This window comes from Mixophyes fleayi, chromosome 11 (genome assembly GCF_038048845.1).
Source record: "Mixophyes fleayi isolate aMixFle1 chromosome 11, aMixFle1.hap1, whole genome shotgun sequence".
Classification (NCBI taxonomy): domain Eukaryota; kingdom Metazoa; phylum Chordata; class Amphibia; order Anura; family Limnodynastidae; genus Mixophyes; species Mixophyes fleayi.
This window is the reverse complement of record NC_134412.1, coordinates 53248638-53257710: the sequence shown is the minus strand read 5'-3', so window position 1 is coordinate 53257710 and position 9073 is coordinate 53248638. Positions and strand designations below refer to the sequence as shown.

General features: G+C 43.5%; 1 protein-coding gene across 1 annotated transcript; it reads right to left on the bottom strand.

Moving 5' to 3' along the window:
• Positions 1 to 3682: 3682 nt before the first annotated feature.
• On the bottom strand, positions 3683 to 8601 carry LOC142106615 (uncharacterized). The gene is made up of 5 exons (XM_075189615.1): positions 8139 to 8601; positions 7309 to 7392; positions 6216 to 6831; positions 3923 to 4440; positions 3683 to 3687 (listed from the first exon to the last, which is right to left on the bottom strand). The coding sequence occupies exons 1-5, from the start codon at positions 8599 to 8601 to the stop codon at positions 3683 to 3685; spliced, it is 1686 nt and encodes a 561-aa protein (XP_075045716.1).
• Between the last annotated feature and the right edge of the window lie 472 nt (positions 8602 to 9073).

The following is a 9073-nucleotide window of genomic DNA, read 5'->3' as shown; positions in this document are numbered from 1 at the left end:
CACCCTTTGTTGAGGAACCGAAATCCGTTGGTCTTGCGTATCATCGGCAACGAAACCTCCAAAGCTCACGAGCACCCAAATTGTTATGTGCGTATTGTCGCTAACCAATAACGATTGTCGAACCTCGAGTTGTGTTTCCAAAGCACAGAGATTTATTCGCAAATAATAGAATATATATGCTCAAGCGAAGTAATAGTAAATACAGCCGTTACTTATCGCAGGCGCTCTGGATCCAGTGCAGTCATTCAATCCTGAAGTCTGGGGACAAGATGTCTGCCCTCTGGATCATCTATTGGTCCAGGTCTCAGGAATGTCCAAGGGGTCGTCAATCATTGGCTGGTTCATCCTAAGGAATCCAAAGGGGGGGTTATCTCTGCAGGGGGTATGCTCTGCTCTTCCCGCCAGGATTCCTTAGTCTTAAGTAGTTCATAATTCCCTATCATTCATAACTTGCGTATGCACTCTGCGATTCCCTTGCAGAGTGAACCAAACAGTAGAATATGTAATAAGGTTCATTATGATACCACTCATGATGTTATTCCTTTAACCCATTCCGTGTATTTCACTAATATGCATGTAACTCTGATATAACATATAAATACTACTATATTTTGACATAACTGACTATGGGCTAGATTTACTATCAGGCGTGTTTGTAAATCCGCCGACTTTCGGCGGATTTGGCGGCGGTTTAGCCATCGCCGGATTTACTAAGGCTAAACCCGCCGTCCAAACGGGCAAAAATGATGTTTCCAAACCCGCCTCTGTATACATCGCCATGACGGTTTCAACAATGTTCAACATACAAACAGCCGGATTTACTATTAGGGGGTTTATAAAGCCGCCGGAAAACCGCCATTCAAAAGACCAAAATGAAAGCGCTGCTTGTGAGCGGCGTGATGGTTCAAACAGTGTGCTGTTTCAGGTATTTTGCCAATCAGACCATAAGAGAAAGGCCTATTTCATGTCCAATGATTGCTCCATTAGGACTGTGTATAGAAAATGGGCAAAGTGTCATGAAATTTCAGGCTACTGTTTTGTTTTTTTTCCATTATTTTTTCACCCAGTATGATTGCATAGTAAAATCTCATTTCACCTTTCCTTTTCTAGTTGTTTTGTACTTTCCAAAAAACCACTAGAATACTGTTGCCTCAAAGAAACTAGGATGGGAATTGTTGCATTACATAGTTAACCCTTATTTTTTTTTTTTTTTTTATAATTTTTATTTTTGAATGGTCAAGTAACAAACAGAACCGACATGCACTGTCAGTAAGAAAAAACAAAAAAAAACAAGCAATAGAAGCACATCACAGGTAACAAAGCATAAAATCAGTATTAAGATATAAATAATCAGTGCCACAATATGCGTGTGTGACAGTTGACCAAGGATTTTTAAGAAAATAAGGGAGGGGGCGAAATGCCTCAACAGAGAGTGGCATGACGCAGAAGGAGAAAAGGAGAGACTAGTACAGTAGAGAACAGGAATGGAAAGAGAGAGGAAAAGAGAAAGAGAGGGGTTTATAGGAGGAGGACGGACATGTGTAAAGGAAGAGTCAAGTGAAAGGGGGATAGATCTGAAAAAATGAGAGCCATGGACTCCATACCTTAGTGAACGATCTTGATGTCCTATTGATAATGCTGGTCATATATTCTAGGCGGTGGACCTGCCAGACTCTATTGATAGCAGCTTGAAGCGAAGGGGGAGTTTGCTGCCTCCAGTCTGCTGCTATTTGGCAGGTAGCTGCCGATAAGATATGCCTAGCTAACTTATTCTCATGCCGAGTTGCCGCTGGCGCTCCCAGGGGCAAGAGGAAAAATTTAGGCTCAAATGGAATCGTTACCTGAATAATCGATTGGATCAGGTGATTGATCTCGGCCCAGAAGTTTGAGAGTTTGGGACAAGTCCACCATATATGGATAAAGTTACCCTCATGGGAGCACCCACGCCAACAGCGATCAGAAGAGTCTGGGAGGAATTTATGTATCCGGGAGGGAACGTAGTACCAGCGGTACAATACCTTATAGGCATTCTCTTTTATTTTAACGCAGATTGAGCTGGAGGCAGCATTCTCATATATCTCCGACCATTCTTCACTCAAAAGAACTTCACCCAGATCATGTTCCCAGGCCAGTTCGTGCGATACTCTAGTATTTGAGGAAGGTGGGGCAAGTTCATAATATAATGTTGAAATAAGGCCTTTCGTGGAAGACTGACGGAGACATAGACGTTCGAATGGGGTGAGGGGGCGGGAGGAGAGGCGAGATTTGACAGTATGGTGAAAGTGGCGGAGCTGAAGGAATTGGTAAAATAATTTAGTGGGAATATTTATTTGCGATTGGATGTCAGAAAACGAGGGGAACACAGCTGTGGAGGTGAGATCGTTTAAGAAACGGACCCCTTGTGAGGTCCACGAGGAGAATGCTTTAGGGGTAAGGCCTGGAGCGAAGTCTGAGGAGTTAAACAAAGGAACTAGGGGAGAAGGATGGGGGGAAAGGCCAAATTTTTGGGAGCATGAATCCCAGACCGCTAGGGAATGTGTAATGACCGGATAAAGTGAGACACGTTTTGGTCGACGAGCCCGTGGAAGCCATAGGAGAGTGGATGGGGATAGCATACCCAGACTTTCAGCCTCAATCTCGACCCAGACCCTGGAGGGAGACAAGCTACACCACAGAACGCATTGAGCAAGCTGAGCGGAGAGATAATAGCGTCGAAAATCAGGAATTCCCAGTCCCCCTCCCCGCGGGGCTCTCTGTAGAAGCTTGAAACGGACTCGGGGACGCTTACCCGCCCAAATGAATTTAGATACATGGAAATGGAGAAATTTAAAAACGTAGGGGGGGACTCGGATGGGGAGGGTTTGAAAAAGGTAGAGGAGTCTAGGGAGTATGTTCATCTTGACCGCATTAATACGACCTATCCAGGAGATGTATAGTTGCGACCATGAAACTAGGTCTAGCTTAACTTGAGCAAGAGTGTGGGGGAAGTTGGCCTGAAAAAGCTGATGAGGTTGTTTAGTTAGATAAACTCCAAGATACTTGAGTTTTTGAGGGCGCCAGTTGAACGGGAAGGAGCTTTCTAAAGACACCTTGTCAGCTGAGGAGACATAAAAGTCTAGGACTTCTGTCTTGTCCGCGTTAACTTTATATCCTAAAAAGTGGCCGTAAAGCATTAATTCGTCTACAAGAGGAGGGACAGAGGAAATTGGATTAGCAATTGTTAACAGGACGTCATCCGCGTATAATGCTATTTTATGGGAAGAGCTACCCACCGGGATGCCTAGGATTTGCTGGTTAGCCCGGATCCTAGCTGCTAAGGGTTCTATGATAAGGGCAAAAATGAGCGGAGAAAGGGGACAGCCCTGCCGAGTGCCATTGGAAATAGTGAAGGGGACCGAGGATAGACCATTTGCAGCGACTGTGGCCGACGGAGAACGGTACAAGGCTGAGATGGCCGTCATAAATTTGCCAGAGAAACCCATCGCTCCCAGTACCCCAACCATAAACGACCAGGAGATGCGGTCGAACGCTTTCTCAGCATCTAATGACATAAGGAGGGAGGGGAGCTTACCCCTGTGAATTGTGTGTATCAGGTCAATTGTTCTCCTAGTATTGTCCGGGGCTTGACGTCCCGGGATAAATCCCACCTGGTCGGGGTGGATGAGGGAAGGGAGGAGGGGATTCAATCTAGAGGCCAGAATTTTTGCGTAAATTTTAAGGTCCACATTAAGGAGGGAAATTGGTCTATAGCTAGAGCAGAGAGTTGGGTCCTTCCCAGGCTTTGGGATGACAATAATATTCGCTCTGGTTGTGGCTGCATCAAACGTGGCACCATCCAGGATCTCGTTAAAAAAAGATGTCAGGTGGGGGCCTAGTACTGCAGCGAAATTTTTATAGTATTGCGGGGTAAAACCGTCAGGACCTGGAGCTGAAGAGGGTTTCAGGGATTTAATAGCGGCCAAAACCTCGGTCAGGGTGATATCTTCATTCAGGGATTCTATGTGAGGTGGAGTGAGCTTAGGGAGGGGAGTGGCGGCTAGGTATTCGTCCAGAGACGGCACCGTATGGGCTCTTAGAGGGGTGGGTGGGGGGGTTAAATTATAGAGGGAGAAATAAAAATCTTGAAACGTCTGGACTATCTCCTTAGGGTCATATGTAGTTCTGCTCCTTTGTGGGTCGTAAATTTTATCAATGTGGCCAAGAGCCATCTTCTTACGAAGCTTTCTGGCTAACACAGAATCTGCTTTGTCTGATTTGTCATAGTACCTTTGCTGTAGTTTCTGCATAGTAATAGCAGCCCTACGGGAGAGAAGAGTGTTAAGTTGGCCCTTCAGTGAAGTAATCTGAGTGAGTAGAGCAGGGTCATGAAGAGACTGATGTTGGGGAAGAAGAGAGGCTAACCTGCGCTCCAAGCAAGCTATCTCTTCTGCAGCCTTTTTCCTAGAGGCCGCAGACAGTTAACCCTTATTTTAATGCTAATGCAATCCACATGTGAAAAATGTTTTTTCTGCCTGAAGCAATCACAGACAATCACCGTCTATTGCCCAGCAGTTAATCATGATGCTTACAAAAAGGGCCCCTCATTATTTGGCAGGTGTGGGTTTGTTGGAGAATGGCTTTTGCAGGTAATGTGGTGCATTCTTGCCAGTGTATGTTTGCAGCTTTTTACCTGATGGAGGCAGAAAGGCGCCAGGAGGAGGAGGATGAACAGCAGTTGGCATCTGTTCCGCGGAGCCTGCAAAGACCCCGCACTCCACGTGCATTTTCAGTGCGTTTGAATCTGGAGTCTTTGGCTGATGTGGAGGTAGTACAAATGTTTCGCCTCAATCGTACTAACCTCATGGCACTGTATGAGCAAGTGAAGGATGATTTGGAGCCTACAACCAGCCGCTCTAATGCAGTGTCAGGACTACACAAACTACTGTGTGCAGTTCACTTTTTGGCAACAGGTTCCTTTCAATCTGTGTCCTCCAGAGTGATTGGCATAACGCAGCCGACATTTTCAAGGCATTTTGGACAGGTTTTAGGTGCCCTTAAAAGAGTGTGCCCTAGCTATATCAGCTTCCCCAGCCAGGAGTCACAGTGGCATGAGCTCAAGGGAGCTTTCTATAGGGTCGCAGGTATCCCTAATGTAATGGGTGCAATAGATTGCACTCATATTGCTCTGAGACCACCTCACCACAGGGCAGAGGTTTTTGTTAATCGCCATCATTACCACTCCCTGAATGTGCAGGTTGTCTGCGATGCTAACCAGCGTATATTGAGTGTTGTTGCAGGCTATCCTGGGTCATGTCATGATGCCTTTATCCTGAGACAGTCTACCCTTTATGCCAAATTTGAAAGTGGTGAAATGCCGGAGGGATGGCTTTTGGGTATGTACTTTGCATGTTTTATATATCCCTTATCCTTGCTCAAATGGACTCACATATGCTAACTGCTGTACAACATGCTCAAAGTAAATGGGAGCTAACATTTTACTTTTATTGCAGGAGATTCAGGATATGGGTGTCGCTCCTGGCTCATGACTCCTCTGCTGCATCCTCAGACTCCTGCACAGCACCAATACAATGAGGCACACATAACCACTAGAGGTATCATAGAACGTACGTTTGGACTCTTGAAAACCAGGTTCAGGTGCCTTGATAAATCTGGTGGGGTGCTTATGTATGCACCTGAAAAGGTATCTGAGATTGTCCTGGCTTGCTGTCTGCTGCATAACCTGGCTTTACATCAACTTACCCCACCGATTATTGCAGTAGACAGTGAAGAAGAAGGGGTACGTGTCACATCTGGTGATGTGCAGAGCACAGAGGGCGGAAGGGAGATTAGAGACCGTCTAATTACAAACTACTTTACGTGTAAGTACATAGTATGAAAAACATTTTTTGCTACAAAATGTGTTTTATGTGAGTGCAATTTTAGTATTTTATTTTAAATGTTTTGTAAATTGGAACCTTTAAAAACAGGATAGTGTGTACTCCTCATGTGGTAAATATGAACATCCCTGGAATGTGACAGTCAGAGGTCAATGTTTAAGTGAAATTAGTGCATAGTTGTTAAAAAATCAGTATACTCTTGTTTAATGTGCAGAAAAGAAAGACTGACACAATAGAAATTTAACTGCATTTATTGCAGAACACAATAAATAATTACGTATAATGGTTATAGAAACTTGACAAAACATTAATCAATAAGAAACATTGTGCTAGCGTTGCCTTTTTGCAGGCATATCACTATGCTTGGTGGCACTCTCTCCCCTCCCTCGCCCACCCCTGGTGCGAGCACCTCTCCTTGGAGGAGTACTCTGTAGAGATGTGGTAGGAGTACTAGCGGCACTGGTGGAGGCCGATGAAAAAGGGGCCGGCAAGCGGGCAATCAGTTCCTGCTGGAGTTGGCCTGCCAGCCGGATAACATTGGCATTCCCCTCGCGAATGGAGGAATGCATGGCGTCCACAGACCCAGACATTTGGGCCAGCTGCACATTTGTCTGCTCCAAAGCGCTTGCCAGCCGGTTTATTGCAGCAGGGATTTGGCTCGTGGAGCGGTGTATTCGCCTCAACTGGGCCGCAATTTGTGACATGTGCCCAGTTTGCCTGTCCATGAACAATGTCTGTTGCTGCTGGAATGCGCCAATAGACAGCGCCATTTCTCTGGCTGGGTCCATAGTTTCAGGTGCAGGTTGGTGGTGTGATGGTTCAGCAGGGCCAGGTGAAACTTCCTGGAGGCCAGACACAGGGGCATCCACTGTTACCAGGGTGATGGTCGTTTGATCCTCTGGCTCAGGGGACATTTCCAATGACTCCGCCTGAGGTGGCTGGTATGAAGAGGGCCCTGTGTATGAAAAATGACGGTAAGTATATAGTATATAATAAGTTTGTATATTGCATTCTGAACACTGGATAGGAAAGAATATTCTTTAGCAACTACAGATTCTTTCACAATGTTTGCATTCCTGATTTCTAGTCCTATGCTACCTGCTTACGGATGCACTTATTATCCTTTTAATACCCATTATCATTTGGACTGTGTAGTACATGCTGGGTTATTTTGACTAAACTACATGCTATAAAAAGTGGAGATGTTGCCTATAGCAACCAATCAGATTTTAGCTGTCATTTTGTTGAATGCAATAAATAAAGTAAAGGTATATTCTGATGGGTTACTATAGGCAACATATCAGTTTAGTAAAATGTAGCCCAAACTTCTCATTGCAAACAATTAAAAAAAAAATTAAAAAAAATTGACAGCAACATTTGCACAGAAAATCAATTAACTCCATTATTTCTATCCTAAACAGAAATCACGCACCTGCTTGCTCGTCTGTGCCCGAATCTCTCGCTGAAGGTGGAGGTGTAGGTCTGGCACTGGGACTGAACTGCGGTCCTGGCGAATCTGGATGTATTAGAAAAAGCATACAATGTATTTCCATAAAAAACAATTTCCAAATATACTGTTTATTGCACAAATGTGTTTGCAATTTTTTTTTTTTGCTATGAGAAAAAAAAAACCTTTACAAACTATTAGAGTCAAAAATACACTTTGAAAAACAATCAAAAAAAAAAAAACAAATAAGAAAAAACGTTTGCACAGAGATAAGAGGTTTTAAAAAGAGAAAAGCAGTTTTAAAAAGAAAAAAGGAGTTTTAAAAAGAAAAAAGCAGTTTTAAAAAGAAAAAAGGAGTTTTAAAAAGAAAAAAGCAGTTTTAAAAAGAAAAAAGCAGTTTTAAAAAGAAAAAAGGAGTTTTAAAAAGAAAAAAGCAGTTTTAAAAAGAAAAAAGGAGTTTTAAAAAGAAAAAAGCAGTTTTAAAAAGAAAAAAGGAGTTTTAAAAAGAAAAAAGCAGTTTTAAAAAGAAAAAAGGAGTTTTAAAAAGAAAAAAGGAGTTTTAAAAAGAAAAAAGCAGTTTTAAAAAGAAAAAAGGAGTTTTAAAAAGAAAAAAGCAGTTTTAAAAAGAAAAAAGGAGTTTTAAAAAGAAAAAAGCAGTTTTAAAAAGAGAAAAGCAGTTTTAAAAAGAAAAAAGGAGTTTTAAAAAGAAAAAAGCAGTTTTAAAAAGAAAAAAGCAGTTTTAAAAAGAAAAAAGCAGTTTTAAAAAGAAAAAAACATTTAAAATACTGTTAGGGTAAAAAAACCAAATAACTCACCAACTACTTGGCCAAAAGAGGGCGAATCGGTGTCCTGCACATTTATGCCCTCTACAATTTCAGCCGGCATTATCTGGCGCAGCTCCTCCTCGTACGTGGTGTACTCCATACGAAGTGGGGGGCCACCACCCGTGCGCCTTGTCGACCTCCTTTCCTGGGCCATCTTCTCTTTAAGCCTCCTCTTAATATCAGAGAAGCGCTTGCGGCAGTGTGCCACTGTCCGCTTCAGTGGGCCCACCGCGTTCACGGCCTCACAGACTCTCCCCCACAGTTGGTGACGCCGCCTTAGAGGAGTCCGGGCTGCCAGGTTCCCTAGGATGACCTCGTAGCAGGGAATGATGTTGTGCACCAACACACAATTCTCATCATGTGAGAAGCGCACATTCCTCCCTGTCTTGGTCTTCCTGCCCTGTCCTGTCTCCTCAACCTCTCCCTCTCCCTCCTCTGATCCCTCAACCTCCATCTCCCTCTCCTCAGCCTGTTCTCCCCTCCTATCTCTGGACATTTTTACCCAGAAGACAGAAAAACACAAAACACTGAAGGACTTACAAACACAAAGAACAAACTACACTACCTACAGACACACTCTCCACACAGTCACACACAAGTAACACAGACAGAGGACAAGTCAAATACAAAAAATACAAGACAGAAAATAAATGAGAAAATAAATGTACAAAACAGGAAAAAACCACAGGACTACTCACACTTCAATCAGATATCGCTCCACCAATCCACCAAACACCAACTCTCAGCAAACCACTATCCTCCAAACTCCTCTCACAAAACTCCTCTAAACCCTATCAGAGAAAAAAGTGTCAGGCCAGTGGTTTATATAGGGCTTGTGATGTCAAATCTCCTGAGTTTGAAAATAGCCAATAGTAACAGGCCAGGAGACAGGTGTAATTTTCAAAAAAACCGCCTTTACACAAAAG

Excerpts from the sequence above, each read along its gene's own strand:
- LOC142106615 (XM_075189615.1), bottom strand. The coding sequence starts at position 8,601 with ATGGAGGTTGAGGGATCAGAGGAGGGAGAGGGAGAGGTTGAGGAGACA. Across the intron at positions 7,393-8,138 it reads CTCTTTTGGCCAAGTAGTTG|ATTCGCCAGGACCGCAGTTC; the intron begins GTGAGTTATTTG and ends TAATACATCCAG. Across the intron at positions 4,441-6,215 it reads AGTGATATGCCTGCAAAAAG|GAAAAAGGCTGCAGAAGAGA; the intron begins GCAACGCTAGCA and ends TGCGGCCTCTAG.